This window comes from Saimiri boliviensis, chromosome 2 (genome assembly GCF_048565385.1).
Source record: "Saimiri boliviensis isolate mSaiBol1 chromosome 2, mSaiBol1.pri, whole genome shotgun sequence".
Taxonomy (NCBI): domain Eukaryota; kingdom Metazoa; phylum Chordata; class Mammalia; order Primates; family Cebidae; genus Saimiri; species Saimiri boliviensis.
The window spans coordinates 70,820,510-70,841,124 of NC_133450.1; the positions used below are offsets into that span (position 1 = coordinate 70,820,510).

At 50.6% G+C, this 20,615-nt stretch overlaps 1 protein-coding gene and 1 long non-coding RNA gene across 2 annotated transcripts in view; one reads left to right on the forward strand and one right to left on the reverse strand.

The window, feature by feature from the left end:
• Nucleotides 1–6,703, forward strand: part of C2H14orf132 (chromosome 2 C14orf132 homolog) — a 44,249-nt gene extending 37,546 nt beyond the window's left edge. Inside the window, exon 2 of the mRNA XM_010339471.2 lies at nt 6,160–6,703. Coding sequence (XP_010337773.1) covers nt 6,160–6,384 — 225 coding nt within the window. The 3' untranslated portion in view covers nt 6,385–6,703. The remainder of the gene's footprint in view (nt 1–6,159) is intronic.
• The window catches only part of LOC141582669 (uncharacterized), a 530,026-nt gene that overhangs the window by 496,278 nt on the left and 13,133 nt on the right, over nt 1–20,615 (reverse strand). The window lies entirely within an intron of this gene.

The window sequence follows — 20,615 nt, forward strand, 5'->3', positions numbered from 1 at the left end:
TGACCTTAGCTATCACCTCATTCAAGCTGCTTCCCAGTATGTAAGGCTCCAAGATGAAGCAGGGCTGGAGCAGGGCCAGATCTCAGGTCTCCAGACCCAGAGAAGTGTGGGAGCAGCACAGCCCACTGGGGACATAGTTGTCTTTACCCCCAAACAAATTTAACTCTAAAATTCAGCACCCAGGAGCATCAGATTTTAGCTGTTCTGGGCCAGGGTGTCGCAGGACAGGTGAGGTCAAGCTGGGCACTGAGACTGCGCTTAAGGGAGGAGGGTCTGGAGGCCCCCGTATCAGAAGCCATCACAATCACACTTCCGTTGGTTCATGTTTACCTGTCCTCTGAAAGGCCTACCAGGGTCGCCTCTGATAACCATGCTTTAAAGATTTCCTTCTGAAAGCGTTTTCCGTTCCTTTCTTTGTAGAGGTGCAGCTTAGGGGAGAATTATATTACTGTCTCTTCCTTACAGGAACAGGTGGAGACCTAAAGACCTCCTTACTCCTTGGAGCAGCTCTGCTCTGGGAACAGGGTGGAGACTGTCTGGAAGGCAGGGCCCTCTGAGGCTTGCGGGAGAGCCTGTCTCATTATCCACGATGGCCCAACCACCTGGGACCCCTCCTACACTGCTCTCAGCCACCACATGCCACACAGTGCCCCAACACTGCAGGGACCCCGAGCCTGGGACACCCTCCTGAATTCAGAGAACGCTTAGTCCCACGGCCACAATCAATTGTAACACACATCACGTGTATGGTGCACTCCGATGCTCAATGCACTGCTCTTAATTTCAAGGCAAAAATACCAAAAAATAACAGACACTCAATACACCCACTGACCAGAATAGGCCATTTATAATATTTAACATGTTTGCCTTGTCTTGCCTTATAAGAAATGACTGCAGATGAAATCAGTCTCCTTTGTCCCATCTCCCCCTTTCCCAGAGGTAGCCACCATCATGAATCTGGCTTCACAATCCATGTTGATACTTTCACTAACTTATGTATAAATCCATGCGTAATCCATGATAATATTACGCATGCATGTTTTTGATCAGAAATGCTATCTGAGTTTATTCTGTGACTTGCCTTTTTCCCCAAGGAAGCATTTTTCATCAAGTGCTAAGAACCTCCCAGCAGCCCCCTTCTATGAGACTGTCTTTATTATTTTCCCCGGTTTTTGTTTGTTTGTTTGTTTTGTTTTTGTTTTTTGGAGACAGAGTCTCGCTGTGTCACCAGGCTGGAGTGCAGTGGCGCAATCTCGGCTCACTACAATGTCAGCCTCCCGGCTTCAAGTGATTCCCCTGCCTCAGCCTCCCAAGTAGCTGGGACTACAGGCACACACCACCATGCCCGGCTAATATTTTCCCTGTTTTTAACCTTCTGAAAGGTGTAGGCAGAAAATACAGCCTTCTCTCTTCAACAAGCCAACAATGTTTTTTGTTTTCTTTTTTTGAGGCAGGATCTCTGGTGCCCAGACTGGAGTGCAGTGGTGCCATCCTGCCCCACTGCAGCCTTCATTTCCTGGGTTCTGGTGATCCTCCCACATCAGCCTCCCTAGTAGCTGGGACCACAAGTGTGCACCCCCACATCCAGATAGTTTTTTTTTTTTTTTTTTTTTTTTGGTAGAGATGGAGTCTCACTATGTCACCCAGGCTGATCTTGAACTCCTGGTCTCACGTGATTTGCCCGCCTTGGCCTCCCAAAGTGCCGGGATTACAGGCATAAGCCTGCCCGCTGGCGCAAGAAGCCGAGTTGCTCGTGTCCAGCAGTGGTGTGCTGTACCAGATGGGCGTCTTTAAAAGTGGCTAAAATAGACCGGAGTTGGTTGGGCGGGCTTTGACAGTGACATTCTCTCGCCACCTGCTTCCCAGGTGACCTCAGCCAACACCCATCATTCTGACCACAAGCCAGCTCCTGATCAAATTTCTGAAACTTCCAAATGATGGAATTGAGACTGACTTTTTTTTTCAAGTCATGGAACCCTGCTGTTTTAAGTTATTTTTGTGTCTAACTCAGCACTTTCCATTTAGAATCTATTTTACAAAGGAAAAAAAATATCAAAACAAAATAAAACCAACAAACCTGAGATAGACGGATGGAGCAACAGGGCTGACCAGCTTTGGAGCGCCTCTCAGCCACCTGTCTCAGCATACACAGGGGTGCAGTCGGCCATCTGCTGACAATTGAACATGAGTATCTGGTTATCTCTCACACAAAAAGCACATGACCAGAAATGCCGTGTTCCTGATTTTCTCACTTTGGCTTAAGCAGCTGGGTAAGAGATGAATATAACACTCTTCTAAAAGGACAACAGAGGGAAGGAATATTGGTAACTGTTGTGTAACTGTCTTGGGCCATGCTTTATTATATATGATCTTATTCACTGCTTGCAGCAATCTCACTGGTTGGACTGCATTGGCTTCATTATTTACAGAAGGGAAACTGAGGCAAGTGGGTAAGTTATTCACCCAAGGTCCACGATATGTGGCAAAGTAGGATTTACCTCCGAGCCTTCTGACACCAGAACCCACCCTCATTTCTCACGTTCCGAAACAGCAGAATCTGTCCAACACTGACCACTCTCTCTGGCAGTTCTGAGCTCCCACCACAGGTGCAGGGCAAAGGGGACTCCCCATGAGGCCTGTCCCACAGCTGGGAGTTCCACAATTGGGGTATATGAAGTACCGCCTGTGGGGAGCCCTCCTGCTGATTTCAAATTCATTAATTATACATGCCTTTACTTGTGGCTTTTATTTGTTTGTTAAGAATGGGGCTGAGGGAGTTTGTGATGAGTAGACCATAACCTTGCCTTCAAGAGTTCTCTGTCCAGTGGGAGGTGGACATCCAGTTACGCACACCATCCTGACTCCTTTCTGGAACAGAAGTCTGGGGTATGGTCAGCAGAATGATGTCCTCTCCAAGGATGTCCACGTCCTAACTCCTAGAACTTGTGGATGGGTTGCCATTCATGGCCAAAGGGACTTTGCAAGTGTGATTAAGGATTTTGAGATGGGCGGAGTGGCCTGGATTAGCCAGGGGAGCTAGTGTCATCACAAGTGCCCTTCTAAGAGCGAGGCTGGAAGGTGAGAGAGAGATTGGAAGGTACCACACTGCTGGCTTTGAAGAGCGGGGAAGGAGCCATGAGCCCAGGAATGTGGGTGGCCTCTGGAAGCTGGAAAAGGCAAGAAAACAGATTGTCCCCTAGAGCCTCCAGAAGAAGTGCATCTCTGCCAACACCTCAGTTTTAGTCTAGTGAGATCTCGGAAACTGTATGATAAGTTGGTGTTTTCAGCCACTGTGCTTGTCTTGTGGTAATTAGTCACAGCAGAAAGAGGAAACTGACTTGAAACGGCATTAATTAAATATCTGAAGGGAGACAGAGGAAAGAGGGGTGCAGAGGCTGGAGGGTACCGCTCTGACCCGGGGGGCGGGAGGGCCCATGTGGGCCCCACAAAAGGCTGTGTCCAGATTCCCTCCTCTTTCCCCAGTGATTTGCATGAAAAGGCTCATCACATTCACATGCGCCCTAAAGAGAGGAGAGCGACATATGCCCAGAAAGCTCCACAGGGTGGGAGAGGGGGTCAGATCCCACGCGTGGAGTCCAGGGAGGCGTCTGTCTTGTCTGAGCATCCAGCGGCATGGTCCTGGCAAGGGAGGAGTGACATGCGGTGAGTGGGAAGGGACGGGAACACGGGTTAATTCTGGGGAGCCTGCCAGGGACCACCGGAGAATGTGGGGGCAGAACAAGCCCCCGCAACCTCACCATGCCCAAGAGGAAGGAAGCACTACTTCCCACCCTGAGCCTGCTTTCTAAGAGGCCACCAGGTGGCTTTACCTTGGTCCGGGAGCCCTTCTGTTGTGGACAGGCCAGGCAAGGGCACTGACGGTGTCGCCTAGGCAAGGGGAAGCTGACCATTAGCTGGTATGTGCCTGATTCACCTGCACCCCATCCACCTGCAAGTCTTTCATTTCCACTTATAATCATATTTTTAGCATAAAAAACTGTTGTTATATTCTTGTTTGCATTGGTCATTATATTTAATTTAAATACATTAATGGAATACATTATACATATAAGAAGTACTTATATAAAAATGTACCCCTCAAGGGGTGAACCCAGCATGGTAACCTGCAGCCCCCACGATGAAACTGCGCCTGGCCTGCTCTGAGCCCCACAGCAGTCCCTCCCAGTCACTGCCCTCCCAAGGTCAATGACTGCCCTGTTCTGTCCCTCAAGGACAGCACCATGTTAGGAATACAGGTGCCGAGTGCCTTCTGGCAGAAGAGAAGCAGATGCTCAGGGACCACCTGGTGACCTGGTATTGGTCATTCTTTAAGAAGAGCTTTGTGAGACTCAAGGTGGGCCAGGGAGCTTCTAAACAGCAGCTGCCCAGGCACCTGTGTGCCTCCCATGTTCCAGGAGCCTGACCCTGGAGCCCATGGGGCTGCATGCAGAGCAGGGAGTGCCTGGTCTCAGAGTCAGATGCTCCTGGCTCTCAACCCTGATACCACCACAGATTAATGCTATGGCCTTGACCTCTGCTTATCCAGCTATAAAACGGGGTTACAGTAGTAGCCTCCGCCCGGACAGTTGAGTGATTGAGAGTATTTTACTATCTCTAGCACAGCCCCTGACCATAGCAGGAGCTCCGCAGAGACTACTGTCTCATGCACCCAATGCAGGCATCACTGTGTCGTGTTCATTCACTCAGGCTCCCTTCAAAAGAAACATCGATTATGGGTCAAATAGGTGTCCGTGCCAGCCTGGGAATGCACATCCACGTTCTGCCTCTGGAGAGGGCCTGGGGGAGGCTGGGAAGCCTGGACATGGGCCTCCTGGGCTGGGGCAGGGAAGGGCTTCCTCTTCACTGCTGTGTCTAGGATCACCCCCTCCCTTGGAGTACCCCACCTCCCACCTGAAGTCTGCGCAGCAGAGAACATTTAGAAACAGAAATAAGTTCTGATCCATGGATGCAAACATTCTGGCATCCCATGTGCAGTGGTGTGCAGCGTGGGCAGTGGGAATTAGGGTCACTCTTCTGGGATATTTGTTCCTATCCACCGGAAGGTGTACACTGTTCATACTCATTGACTCAGAAATGTTGGCGGCTTTACTTTAGTCTGGGAGCCCTTCGGTTAGAAATAACAATGTGTGTATAAGGATGCATGTACATGCTAATGGATGTACAAGGATGTTCATCAGTGCATGATTTTTCATGGGAAAAGTGGAAATTGCTAAATCTCCAACTCAAGAAGAATGGTTAAATTTTGGTTTATGTTCGTGATAGAATAATACACAACTGTTAAAATGGAATTTTGATGGCCATTTTAATAGAGGGATTAGAAAACAAATTTAAATGTGTTCTCTCTCTCTCTCTGTCTCTCTCTCTCTCTCTGTCTCTCTCTCTCTCTCTCTCTCTCTCTCTCTCTCTCTCTCTCTCTCACACACACACACACACACACACACACACAGAAGAAAAAAGATTAGAAAGAAAAACTATCAAAATGTTAGCAATGATTATGTGGTGGGATCATGATTCTCATGTTTTATCCTGTATTATATTTTCTTAGTGTTCTATGCTAAGCATATACTATTTTTAAAATTAGAAGAGGGGCTGGGCGTGATGGCTCACGCCCGTACTCCCAGCACTTTGGGAGGCCTAGGAGGGTAGATCACCTGAGGTCAGAAGTTTGAGACCAGCCTGGCCAACACAATGAAACCCCTTTTCTACTAAAAATAAAAAATACACACACACACACACACACACACACACACACACACACACACACACACAAGGAATGAAGGCATTTTACAACTCTACAACTCATTGTCGCAGAGGAGCCTGGCATGAGGGGAGGGGAATGGCTGGAGGGGTTGCTGTGAGTGCTGGAGTCACCAGCTAGCTGTCGGGTGAGTTCCTTGATGCTTTCACAGTAGCGTGGGCATGAGAACGTCTGCCTCAAAAGGATGCTGTGCACACTAAGTTTTATCGATTACCATATGCACCATCCATTAGAAAAATCGCAAAAGCAAAGCCCTGTTTTGCGGTCAGTAGAAGTGGTACCTTCATGTGGGGTTGTTTAACCATGTCACTTTCCTTTTGGAGGGTACATCTGCCCAAGCCCCCGTGGCCCTGGATAATTCTCTCTCTCCTTCTTCGCAGCTGCCCATGATGGGAGGAGCTTTCATGGACTCGCCCAATGAGGACTTCAGCACCGAGTACTCCCTGTTTAATTCCTCTGCCAATGTCCACGCGACCTCCAACGGCCAGGGCCAGCTGGAAGATCCTCCTCGATCCTCCAACGACGCCGTCTTGCTATGGATTGCCATCATAGCCACGCTGGGGAACATCGTGGTGGTGGGCGTGGTATACGCCTTCACCTTCTGAGGATGGCACACTCTGCACCACCATGGGGTGAGGTTTGGCATATGGGTCTGTCTTGCTGTTGGCTTTTAGCTGCTCCCATGTTCTAGAACCAGGAGTTCTGACCAGGGGCAGTGGCCATCCTTCTGGAATTTCCCCCTGGGAGCCCTGATTTCAAATATCCCACGTTGTGGTCAAACTGAGTCAGAAAACATGGAAGTATGGGCCTCCTGCTCCTAGAGGCATGACGGGGCAAGGCCTTCAGAAGGCAGATTGGGGATTCTTGAAATTACATTCCAAGAACAGGAGACCAGATGGAGCAGCTAGTTAGGTTTAAAACATAGACATGGTTTGATGATCGCCTGCTGGTGGTAAACAATCACTTGTGTGTCTTGTTTTTATTCAAACTTATCAAACCTAGGGCTTGATGGGGTGCTGGGGCAAGAGCAGCCCTCAGAATTTCAGCACTCCCCACCCACTTCTGGTTTCATATTCAGAACTGGCCATCCGATAGGGCCATTGGATGGTCCTAATTTGACTTTGAAACGTCACCTTTGTCATGAGACACCCAGCCCTTTCCAAGACCCAAGTGCATCAGGAGACCCAGGAATGGGGGTTTACTGGTAATAGGGTGGGGTTTCTAGGGGTGTCAGTGGTGGTTTTTACCTGCTGGTCGGACTTTTTCTTCTTTTTAAGAAGAGGAGAGGATGCCTTTAAGAGGTAGATCTGCCAAGTTGTGGACTCTTCAGGCCACCCATGTGAAGATGTTCTTTCTTCTCTGAGGAATTGTGGAATTTTAGAGATGAACAAGGTTCGTGTCCACTGAATGATTCAATGGATGGGCCAGAAAGGGGGGTAATTCACCTGTGGTAGTTCGTGGAGGAGTCAGAACCGAAGGATGCGTCTTCACTCCAAGCTCACTGCTCTCTCTGCCCCAACTAAGCACTTTCCTGAGGAGGTTCCTGAGAAGCTGCCCTCAGGAGAATGTCCAGGTACCTTGAAGGTGGGTGCAGGCTTGGCAGGCCGCTCAGATACCCGTCTTTTACGCTCAGCTTGGATACCGTGCATTCTCCTCCAGCTGTGAGTGCTTCTGCCCAAGCCACTTCCTTAAATTCTTAAAAATCAGCATCTTGGGGGACTGGCAAACAAGGAAGCTTCCAAGTAAAAAAACATAGAGAAGGGCCCACTTTTCTTTCTTCCTTAGGAAGTCCCATTGCACAGGACTCACCCCCACCCCCCACACCTTCCCAAGGCAACCTTCCCAAAGCAACCTTCCCATGCAGATGGATCCGGAAAGGTCCCAGAAAGGGGCTTAATCACCTCTAGGCCCAGAGAGGTTTTCTCCTCACTTTCTACACTGCAAAAACAGAAAAATCACATCAGTAACCCCCTCTGCGATAGAGACATTTAAAAAGCTGGTTTGGAAGCCCTGTGTGTATTTAGGGACAATTACAAAAAAGCTGGACTTGCCACTACGGTCTCAGGAGAAATGAGTGTTCTTGATGACAGGCAGAGGGACATCTTAGTGGTCTGGAAGCGGCACTCTTCTCTGGAAGCCGCCATGATAATAGGATTACCAACCTGGCTCCACACAATGCCTGCTCATGGCCGCCAGTTCTTACTGGTCACATCCATCACTGCCGCTGTATATCATCTGCCAGCTTCAGCTTAAGAGGAGGTCACAAGTGCAAAGAAACTGACCTTAACAATGAGGGAGAAGGGGCATGGATCGTCTCCCTGGAACTCCTGGAATCGCTGACAGGGCGGAGGGTGGGCTGGGCATTTAGCCATGGTGTGCATGGGTGTTTCCAGCAAGTCTCTCTCCATCAAACCCCAGGTCTGCCCCATAAGCAAGGTCTTTAACAGATGGATGTCTCCATGAAAAAGCCCAAGGAGAGAAGCCCAGGGCCAAGGCGGGGTTGCTTGATGTCTTCATGGAGTCACTCCTGCCCACATGCTCAAATCTTCCCTTCTGACCCCACATCCCTCGGAGGGCCTGGCCCCTGTAAAGATGCAGGACAGCTCTCTGGCCTCCAGTGGCCCATGGAGATGGCAGTTGGGAGAGAGGGTTCTGTGTTTGCTCCAGTGAAGGGAGGAGAAAGCAGGAGAAAAGAATGGCTTCTAGCGTGGAAGACGACTCCAACATCCCAGGCGCTGGGTGCTTCTGGCTGCAGGAGTTTTCCCTGTGGAGGCCCCTCAGCCTCCACCTCCTGACCTAAATGTCAGTTACATTCAGTATTCAAGCCTCTCTCCCTCTTCAGTGTCAGAGCGGTAGATGATCCAGGGTATTGGAGACTCGTCCGCTTTGTATTGCACAGATGACAGTGACTTCCTCGGGCTCGTTCCATCTTGGTCTCCTATGGTTTCTTTACCAACTTCTTACCACCATCTATCAAATAACAGTGAGGATGGATATGCCCGTTAGTGTCCGATTAAGGAGCAAAGGATGGATTTCCAGACAGAGCGAGCTGCGCTCTCCCTCCTGCTTCAGCGAGGGGTCCATCTTAGTAGTTCGGAAAGGGGGAAAAGATGCCAGTCCTCACTGCTCGAGTATTGTGTCCAGGTGCCACTGGACTTGCGTGCACATTAACTCCTTACCATCACCACACAGCATCATTGTCCCAGTGCACAGGTAAGAAACTAGAGGCTCAGAGGAGTGAAGTCACCTTCCTGAGCTTACATGCATGAAAGTGACGAGCTAGGATTTGAACCTGGGAAGTTGGGTTCTAAAACCAGGCTCCTTCTGCCACACTATACTGCCTTCTGCGACTGGGTGGCACCTCCAGGGCACATTTACACCAGGCCTTGAATCTGCAGAGTCTGTTTCTCAGGATGCTACATCATGGTGTGACCTGGGCCAGCTCTGGCTTCCACAGGTTCCTGACCGTCAGCAGAGTAGAACACGCTCAACGTCCCGCTCAGTGCGCTCTCTGTCCAGACTTCAGGGGTGCTGGTCCCCGAGACCTGCCCCTTCTTTAAGGTTCAACTCAAGTCTCCTTGGAAAGTCCCAGTGAAGTTCCCAGAGACTGGTTTTCTTGAAATGCAAACAGAAGGGGACCCCCCCAACCTGGCCAACACCCAGAAGCCCAACAGAAGCACTCACACATAGAAAGAGGCTCACTGCAGCTGGAACTGCAGAGTCAGAGTCCTGGGACCATCCTGTTCTGCAAGGTGAGCCCAGGCTCCCCAGGGCAGGTGAGAGGGATCCCCCTCGCTCAGACTTTAGCTGGGACCTCTGTTCTGGCTTCTCCCTGGGTGGGGTTGACCCCAGAGCCCACCTAGATTTGATGAGTCAGTGCTGAGAAGAGGCTTGCCTGTTAAATAGCTGCACCTCAGAGAAAGGGTCCTGCATTTTCTGGAATGTTCTCTCTGATCACTCCTCTGTGTGCCCCTCCACTGCTCCTCTGCAAGCAATTAGGTGTCCCTCACCTGTGTTTGTGTGTGGGACACTTTTGATTCAAAAGAACAACTTAGGCTGCACGCACCGGCTCATGCCTGTAATCCTGGCACTTTGGGAGGCCAAAGTGGGCAGGAACAGGAGTTGGATACCAGCCTGGCCAACATGACAAAACCCTCTACTACAAATACAACAATTATCCAGATGTGGTGGCGTGTGCCTATAATCCCAGCTACTCAGGAGGCTGAGGCAGGAGAATTGATTGAATCAGGAGGCAGGGGATGCAGTGAGCCGAGATTGCACCACTGCACTCCCTGCAGCCTGGGCAATAGAACGAGACTCTGTCTAAAAAAAAAAAAAAACTTGCTGCTTTGTGAGGTTTCGAGTGGCTGCCACTGGAGGTCTTTGAGAAGAAGCCAGACACTGCTGTGGCCAGGCCTGTCTTAAGAGGACTTGTGCCTCCAGGGGCCCAGGCAGGATGACGGCGCAGCTCTTCCTACTGCACACCAACGCTGTCCTTCACCTTTCCCGTGAAACCAAGGTCAAGAGGCAAATAAGACTCCCAGCTCCACTCCACCCACCAGAGAGAAATGATTCTCTCTCCTTTCAGATCCCCCAGGGTCTGAGGGAGAAAGGATAGGAGGAGGGGCAGCAGCACTTCCCTGGAAAGGCAGCAGACACTTTTCCAGCCCGGGCTGAGCTGGAAGTCTTGGAGGCCCGCCAGACCACGCTGGCGTATCCTCGGGTGGGTCCCTGGAGACTGAAGAAGGTCGGTCAGTCTGCCTGTTGTCAGCACTGCTGCCTGAGCCCTGCAAGACAAATGGCACATTCCTTCTTCAGAAGCAAGACCTGCCTACGAAGCAGTAGTATTATCACCAGTTACTGTTCTTCCTGCCGCCAGCTTTGCCCCACTTTTTGTTGCTCTATTTGTATCTCATTTATTTCTCAAATTGCCCCTGGGGACAGGAATGAGGATGCAGAGAGATGCACATTAATTATTGTCGCATTTTTCTGTGGAAAAAAGTTGAGGCCAGGGCTGATTGCTTGTAGCTAAGAAGCTATGATTCAGACCCAGTTTTTCAGCTCCAGAGGCACCCTGCGTCCATGCCCTCCAGGGTCCGCTTAGGATGGACCATCCAGGGATATGAGACCTCAGAGACTGGGGCTGAGGTTTGGTTTGGTCCTCAAGAGCTTGTAGCCAGATTGCCACAGACAAGTGTAAATCCAGGAAAGCGGCAGGCAGCAGTGCACATGGATTTGTCGGTTTCAGAACCTCAGACTGATCAGAGGCTATAGAGAGCATCTAATCGGGACCTTTAATTTTTCTGGGAGAGCAGCTGAGGCCACGTGGAAAATTAGTGGAGAGCTGACAGGTTTCTGGGCGTCTGGCCCAGAAGTCCGTGATCCAGCACATTGTGAATTCGGTGGGAAGCAAAGGGCTTTCCCGGGATCACCTGCCCCGGTTCCGAGGTGGGTTGTACTCACTGCAGCTGCCACCAGCCCCCTTTGCTGCTTCCTGGCAGATGCCCAGTGATTGTCCCTGAGCAAGTCCTAGGGTTCGGCTGAGCTGCTGTGACAGGGAGGTCTAGGGAGCTCCACTCAGGGGGCCAAAGGGACCAGTCAGAGCCTGAATGCTCTATGTTCACCTGCTCCAGCCCCTCCCACCCTGGCCCACTCCATGGGCCCCTGACCTTGGTCACTCAGTGAGAAGGATGGAGGAGAAGGTGGTTGAACTGAGTACTGAGAACCCAGAGGGACAGAGTCTGCAGCTTCCAAGCAGGAAAAGCGACCTCTCTGAAAGATCTGGATAACCAGAATTATCACAGCACCCACGTACTCCCAGTGCGTCCTTCTGAGATCGAACCTTGAGCATTTACTGGGTTTCTTTTTGAGGAGGAGAGAAAGTAACAAAGGACAAAGCAATGCAAACCATCATGATTGAAGATGAGGAAAGACTCCCCCGGAGCGAGAAAACGGTTACTGCCAGAAGCAGAATGGAAGAGCCAAAATGTACACGAAATTGACTACATAAATTTTGACATATCTATAGCGTGTTCTGAGTCACTGTAGAAGTCGTACATTTATTATCAATATAGAAAATAAAAGCAGAGAATGACAAGGACACTGGTCCTCGGAGAGGCTGCATGGGTGGTGCTGTCCCCAGGGGGTCCGGACGCTGGTCTTTTGACCATGGCGGCAGCCTTGTGTCTGCTCAGACGGCTCCATGCAGACATTTGGCAAGGCAGTCAACTGCTCTTAGGTCCTTTTTCAAGCCAGTTTCCTGCCTCTCCAAGAGGAATTTTAAGCTCCATTCTGCCTTGGAAATAAATCCTGACAGATATGCACAGCATATTTGCAGGGAATTTGCAGGCTCTGGTTATTGGGGGAAACAGATCCCATTCCACACTGAGCCCCTGTCCACATGGCTAAGCAGCTCCCCTGTATCCCCTGTATCTATCTGTCTCACTTGGTGTCTTTCTGCCAGTTTCTTTAAGAACCAGAGCATCACCGTGTTTGCTGTTCAACGCATTTTCCCAACAAGGCAGATGGTTCTGATAAGGTCTCAGTAACGCTGGCAGGAAGGAAGCTTCCAACCTTTTACCTTGAAGAAACTGAGTCTGTGACAGGCTTGGGAGTGTTGCCAGGTGGAGCTTTTCAGGAGAGAGGGGTCTTGAGTCCAGGATACCTGACTATGGAGTTTTCACTGGGAGACTTAGTGGTGGCTTCCATGAGGCCAGTGGTTCTCAAGGAAGGGCTGGGGCCCATCAGCAACATCTGGAGACATTTTTTATTCTCACAGCTCGGTGGGGATGGCTACCGGCATCTCATGGGTGGAGGCCAGGGATGCCACCAAACATCCTACAATGCACAGGGCAGCCCCCCGCAAATAAGAATCATCCAGCCCCCAATGCCAATAGTGCCAAGGTTGGGGGACCTTGCGTTGAGCTATCCTATCTCTGATTTCAAAACTATGCGTGTTTTTCACTTTTGTGAGTCATTGAATAAATCAAAGCTCTTCTGAGCAACATCAGAAATCCTGGTCACTGCCCTGAGTTCAAATCATGCCAGCTGAGGGCAGTGATCTGGAACTCCCAGCATGTCATATGAGTCTCTTGGAAATCCATGTAACTCTGTTTCTACCATCTTGGGCATTTGTGGGGACCCCCAGACTGGAGGGAGAAAACCCAGCAAAGCAGATGGGAGTGTGAGACTAAACTTCTCCACCCTTCACTTTGTGTCTCTGAGACCTCCAGGGACCTGGCCCCTCACCAATGTATCTGAGGAGCAAGTTTAGGGAAAAGCTTAGGATTGGGGTGGGCGTGGGCATGCTGGGTAGCAACTTCTGAGCAAATCTGCATCTTCTCTTATTCCCGACCCTTTTCCACGTGCCCGGTCCTATTTCCGCCAGTTGAAGGCATACTAATATTATTTATACTATTTAAACTTTTGAAGAAACCTTATTCTTGTAACTTGCTGCTCTCCAGATACCAGTTGTTCATGCCGAGAGCATCGAAAGTGTTTCTGTGTCTTACTGATGTTTTCATGATCCACCTTGTAAATGTAAGCAGTTGACTTCATAAAAAAGTATTTTAATTATTCTTGGAGTCCTTTGCTACCAACACCTGGTTTCACCATGCGATCACTGACTTTTCTACAGCGAAGACTCTTTCTTAATGTAGGATTTTAATGTGCTCTTTTGATTAAAAATATCTAACCTTATGTAAAAATGTAGCTGTGAAATCTTCTCACTTTGTTAGCATTGTTGCTATTGTCATTTTCTATTATGATAATTGAAAAGAGAAAAGAAGAAACATAAACTCCTCTGTGTGTGGTTCTCATCTGTGCTTTATATAAAGCAGACGGTCTACTCAGCTTTAAAAGGCTCAGCCCCAGCATTACCTCCATTCTGACGCTTTTCCTGCCCCATTGAGGCAGAGCGGTGCCCCTCCTCCCCATCCCCTCCTGATCCCACTCCATCACACCTGTAGCAAATCAAATCGAAGAAGCTACATTCAGTTTGCCCAACTCTCTGAGCCATCTAAGAGCGAAGTGTATCTTATTCTGCATGTTACGCTCACCACCCAGCACAGTGTCCGGCTCACAGCAAACCCCCGATATTCTGCGAATGAGTGAATGATACCTGAATGATCAGCCCAGTACATTTCAACACTATAAGGAACATGGACCTTATCATTTTCTTTATTAGTTCACGGATAATAACAAACATTCACATAGCCCTTATTAGGTGTTTGAAGCAGCTCTGAGCTCTTTACACACATGTTAACTCACTTAATCCTCATTTTACAAATGAGGAGTCTGAGGCCCACAGAGGTTTCTTGCCCAAGGCCATGTAACGAGTGAACCAGGACTGGAAACCTGATTCTGGGTCAGTTCTGGGCTTAGACCTCAAGAAGCCTTTTTTTGTTCTCACTTTGGAACCCCGAGGATGCAGGCAAGGCTGGCCTGCTGGGTGAGTGGAGACCAGGGCCTGGCCGTTCCCAGCCGGCCAGCAGCACAACCGATAAGTGATCCAAGGGAGGGACTGGAGCAAGAAAAAGGTGTTTCACAATGTCAAGTGCTGCATGGACATTGTAGGCAGCAATTAAAGAGATCACTGAGGACTGCCTGGAGAAGGCAAGACTTAACTTGGTATGGAATCTGCAGAAGCAGGTGCAGAGCAATGGGGGCATGGGGGTCGGGCTAGAGGGCCAGGCTGGATGAAGGTCAAGGCAGCAGTGGAGCTGAGGCTGATGAGGGGATACAGCTGCTGGAAGGAGCCTTGAATATCAGGGTGGGCGCCATCGTGGGCCATGGGCCTCCATTGGCCACAGGGAAGCAGGGCTGGTTCTCAAGTAGAGAGAGCTGCAGTTTCTGGAGCAGGAAGGCAGCAAGAAAACTGGCAAGGGGCTCTTGATTTTGCCCCTTGAACCTGCCCCTCTGGTATCTTCCCTAGCTTGCTGGATGGCACCTCCACTCTGCACCAGCATGGCTGACAACCTGGCGTTTCCCTCCCTGTTGTGTGCCTTGCAAAGATGGCAGAGGCTTTCACATGGCCCAGTGGACTGCGTCCTTAAGACTGATAAGCATCATTCTAAAACAGCAAAAATGGCTAGCAGCAAGATTTTTCTAGAAAAGGAGGCATCCCTGGTCCAACGCTGCTGAATTTATGTCTCAGGAAGCCACAGCCCATCCAGCCCAGGCCACAACATGTCCCTCATTTCCTGCCCCACCCTCCCTGTAGCATTTAATTGAATTTTTGGTTTTACCAATCAGGACTGTAAACACTAAAAACGTACATTCTCATGCAATGTGCCTGTTCCCAGTCAGACCTGGTATTGCAAGGATATGGTGCAGATTTCCTGGAGCAGAATGTCCGCCTGTAACGTGGGGCCTGTAAAGAAACAAAGGTTCCAACAAACACAGCTCTTCCCTTCAGTCCAGGAGACGGTTACCTTGTGGGTAGTGGAGTGGTCCCCCCTCCTGGGGATGAGCCGGCCCTCCATTAGCTGTGTACCCTTGAAGGGCCAATTCCTCCTCTGGCTCACCCCTGTGCACTCCCCAGTGCCCAGCCCAGGGATGGGAGTGTCAGGCTTTCCATCAGTGAATTAATGAGGAGGGTGGGTGTGAACACTGCAGCCTTCCTTCAGTGCCTGCTGGAGTGGCCAGGCCCTGCATCGCTCCCCAGAGCCGCCTGAGCCTTTAGGGGTGGAGGAGGGGAAGAGGAAGGGGAGAGACAGGTTGCTAGGACCGAGATGGGCCCCTTATTGATTCTGGTGAGGCTGTCTGTTTATTTAGCTGCCTGCTACTCGTGGTCTCCAAAGCCTCCCATCGCTGGGGATTTTCCATTTGGCTTCCAGCAGCTCAGGCTCCTGCAGGGTGCTGGCCTTACCAGGCAGCAGAGACGACCCCACGATTAATACCGATACAAGCCAGCTGCTGCGCCCTCTTCCGCAGGCAGCACAAATAATATTAACTACCACGGCAACGGGCATCTGCACCGCACTGCCCTGAGGGTTTGCAAGCACATTCCATTCCAGCTTTCCATCCTCTGGACAGCTGACCTGTGTCAGCCCCTCCCAAGCCCCAAGCACAAGCAGGCAGGGCACCTACTTTCTGTCTTGTGGGGGGTGGGGGAGGCAAATGATCAGGTGAAGACAACAGGTTGTAACTGCGTGACAGTGAGAAGCCTGAAACGGGCAGGGGCTGAGGAGGGCCACCTAACCAGGCTAGGGCTCCAGGCCAAGAACGCCAGAGAAACAAGCCTCCAGTTTTCGGAAAATGAAACTGAAGCTCATTTACTTGTTCATTCAATAAATGACCAAGCACCTGCTATAAGCCAGGCACTGTTCTAGACACTCGGCGTGTATGGTGAACAAAACAAAGTCCCCACCCTTCTGATGGTGATGGTAGACAAGAAGCCAATAAAGAAAGAAAGATCAAAGCTTACTTTCTGAGAAAAAAAAAAAAGAAGAAGAAGAAGAAGAAAGAAACAGTGAAAGTATGCACTACCGAATAAAGACAAGTGTTGGGGAAAAGTAAGTGTGGGATGGAGAGGGAGGGGCATGCAGTTTTGGAGAGGACAATCAAGGCACTCCTATCCCCAGGGGAGAGGTGGTGCCAGTGCTCAGGGTAGGGCGACAGTTCAGAGAGGTGACCTGACACCATGTCTGGCCACCCTAAGCTTCTGGGTAGAGAGAGATTTGTACTCAGTTCTTACAGAGTGTTGTCTTGTCCCCGAGTGCTTTTGGAAACAGCATCATACATTCATTCATCCATTCCTTTCTTCCTTCCTTCCCTCACCGAGTCTCTACTCTGAGCTGGACAGACAAGAATACCCCCGGCTCCTGCCCTCACAGTGCTCAGGGTCCAGGCTCGAAGTCCCTGGGTCATGATCATGGTTGGGGCTGCAGGATTCAGTCCTCCCCTGAGACTAAGCTTCAGAAGACACCTGGCAAACCAGCTAAGTCTGCATGCTGGTGACACTAACTGGAGACCACTGCCCACAGGGCATGCCCAGGTGGTGCCCTATACCTCTTTGGGCCCTTCTGAGTGGAAAAGGCGACTCCCTGAGTGGCCCCTGCAGGTGCCCCTGGGGCCTGGCACCCTAGTACCTATCTCAAGAACTCAGACATGGCTGCTGGGGTAGATGCATGCTGGTCTTGGACTCCCAGCATCTGCCATCACTCCTTTCCGTAAAGCATGCTATTTCTTCTTGGGGAGCCTCAACCTTGTCTGTGTACTCGATCCATCCTGGGCTGGGTAGCCTGAATGCCCCATGACCATGATGATACGTGGACGGCGGGTGTGTGGCTCTGGACTGGCCAGGTGACCTCCCAACCCCCTGACCCCAGTGACTAAACAACCAGGCAGATGCAAGCAGCAGAGATGCCCAGACTCATAAGGGAGCACTGGAAAGTGATGTCTCCACTGGGGACTCTGTCTCTCTGCTGGAAGGAAAGCCAGCAGGATGTGAGTCTGTCATGGCAACCGCCATCTTCCCACTGTGAGGGAAGCTGCTGAGAGTGGAGTCACAGGAAGCAGAGCCCAGAGATGGGAAGAAAGAGATTGGCTCCTGATGGGTCTAACTGGTCCCCCGTGGATCAAGCCACATCTGTTCTCCTTATGTGAGCTAATCAATTCCCTGTCTATTTGAACCAATTTGAGTTGGGTTTCTGCCCCTTGTCACAGGAGGGGTCTTGGAGATGTTCCTTCAATGCACTCTGACCTTCACCCCACGTGGGGACAGCCACCCCCAGGTTGAGGAGCTCCAGAGCCTCGCCCTAGTCATCCTCGGCCATCCTGGCCTCTCCTGCCTGGCTGCCGCCTCACTCTGTCCCTGCTCTCACCCAGTTCCCTTTGTCCCTGGAAGGTTAAACTTTGAGTCTAACCGCAGGTTCAGCTTTTCTGGTTCAACATATTGTCCTTGCTTTTGGCCTTATCTGCTGGTTTCTGATGGCCCCAGATACTGTCCACCAATAAGGCTCAGCACCTAGGATCTGACCCCAGGATTAGCCTGACCCTGCCTCCAAAGAATTAGAATGTGTCAAACAAACTCCCTCCTCATTTTTGTTTCATGTCAGTAGAGTGGGGCTGTTGGGGGGGCAGCCCCAGTACAGCCCTGTGTCATTACTGCTGCTCCGAGAACCAGCGTTATGCATCCTACTTCACAGTTTGCAGAAATCTTTCATGCAATGAACTGAATATTTGTGCCACCCCACACACACATTTCTATGTTGCAGTCTTAATCCCTAATGTGATGGTACTAGGAGGAGGGTGGGGTCTTTGGGAGGTGATTAGATCATGAGGATGGAGCCACATGAATGGGAAGTTCCCTTACCAAAGGGACCCCAGAGAGCTCTCTCACCCTCTTTCTGCCGAGGGAGGATGTAGTGAGAAGACAGCCCTCAGCAACCCGGAAGAGGTGCACCAGAACTCAACCTTGCTCATGCTTAGCTCTTGCACTTCCGGCCTCTAGAACTGCAAGAAATAAGACAAGAAATGTCACATCGATTTTCTAATTTGATCACGTAGGAGCCCTGCAGTGCACTGGCGGATGCCCTCGGTGGGCTTGTGCATTTTGGTGTGCCCCCACCCGCTGGCAGTGTGCCTTTGTCCCCAGCCTCAACCCCTGCAGGCTGCCCTCCGGCTGTGGGAGCAGCAGCTTTGCCCACACGGAGGGAGCAGCCAGGAGGGTGAGGGAATTTGCTTCCTTCCTCCTCCCACCGGGGTCCATGGACGACAGGTGTCCCAACTCCTTAGCCTCCAATGGGCTCTAAAAACCTACACCCCAGAGCTCCCTGCAGGACCAAGCAGAGGCTGCCCCCAGCAGGATGTTGCCTGAACTGACTACCCTGGCTTTGCTCCCTGCAAACATCCCCATTTCCCAGAAGAACTTTCTTAATAAATTGCTTGCATTGGACCCTGTCTCAGGTCTGTTTCTGGGGAACACATCAAAAGAAATGGCCCTAACTCCCATGAGAGCTAGATATGTTCATCTCCATTTTACAGATAGGGAAGCTAAAGACCAGAGAGGTGAAGCAACCTGTCCAATACCACACAACCAGAGAGTGACAGGGTGGGCTTCAAACTCAGTTCTTCCAGATCCCACAACCCAAGCCGCTCCATCCTCCATTGATTAATTAGATGCCTGGGACTGCAATTAGCAATCCATCTTCAGAAGCTAGACATTAACACCAAAGCCTTAGAGAGCCTCTGCAGCCCAGAGCCACTGTAAACACCGACCACAGCAGCCATAGCCCTGAGTGTCATCCTCCCTCTCACCTGAGCCTTGTCCTTCCTTTCTCTCGCTCTGTAAGCCAACCGTGTGTGTCCTAGGATGGAAGCCTTCATGTCCATCCAGATAGCCCTGAAGAGGAGAAACCCAGAGCCCCAGTTGCTGCTGGGCCTGCCCCCAACTGCGACTCCTTCCACCCTGTGAAATAGATACTTGTTACAAAGCCACCGACAAAGGTGTTTTTACATGCACTGAAAGCTTCCCCCATCTTGCAGCGTGCTTAGGGTTCCTTTTGTTTGGGGGAGGGGGCAAGAGCACCACTGGGCAAATGTGAACATGAAAACACCATGTGATGGATGACTGGCCAGTCGCAGGCATGTGGCTGTGCGATGACCCCATGTGACTCCCACCAGCTGGCTCCAAGTGCTGCTAGAAGCTGGATCAGGAGCAGAATCCCCGGTGGGCTGCTCAGAGCCATCAGCTCCTGGGCTCCCTTACACTCGTAGGTCTGCAGGATCAGGGGGTCATGTGAGCTGGGTCTGCCTTCAGAGGATTATGTGGTGTGGCTGAGATGCGCTCCCTCCTGCCTACCTGCACTCTCCTCCTACAAGGAGTATTATGTTTGTCTGCACCTGTGTTTGATGCTCAGTTTTTGACTCCCTGGAAACTCATTCAAAATCCTACTTTGTTCAAGAAACCCCAAAGCATTTAGTTTCTTCCCAAAAATTGCCCCCAGGGGCAATTGTGAGTTGCTGAGCCTAGAAAATCAGTGAGAGTTTTCCCTCTGCAGTAAGCCAGGACCAGCAGGGGGCAGTGTGGCGTTAGGGATGGGAACAGACCCAGGCAGCCTCTGGGGTCTGTGGGTTGTCGCCGGCTGGTGGCTGCAGAGGATGAGAGAAGCTCTGAGATTCCCACCACCTCCCGCCCATACCTTTCAGGAAATCATGTTCCCATATGAGGAACAGCCCCTAAACCATGAGATCTCAGAGAGGAAATTAACTGATAACCCCCTGGGATCACCCTGCCCCATCCCCTAAATAAATGCCAAGCAAACCTTCTAAGCCAGGGCCCAGACAGGTGAACAGGGCTAACCCAGTGTACAGATCTCCTCTGATGGAACTGAGCATCTCTGTTTTGTTTGAATAAAGCTTTGCATCGAAGTACGACATACAGAAAGAAAAATGTGTATACCGTTCAACAAATGTTTACAAAGTCCTCATACCCCATAAACCCAGAAATTGGGCCAACAAGAACATTCTCAGAAACGCCTTCAGCCTGCACCTTGTTGTGAAACTCACTTAAACTAGTTGCCAACAATAACAGCAACAGAAAACTTAGATTTCTGGCTTTTCCGGGCAAAATGGAAAGATTCACATAGCAGCTGCCTGCCCGTGCTTCGAATGCCAACCCCTCAGCCCAGGCAAGAGGGGAGCCTGCCCTGTGCCCCTGTTTTAAAGGCCCTCCCTGTCCTCCTCTTACATAGTCCTTCCTCATAAGGCAAGAGCTCCAAAGGCCAGAGATCATGGCCACCTGGCTCTGCCAGCCCCCTTTCACATAACACTTCCATACTCAGGACCCCAGAATTCTGTCTGTGTTCATATTTTTGAGAGCTGACTGCCATGG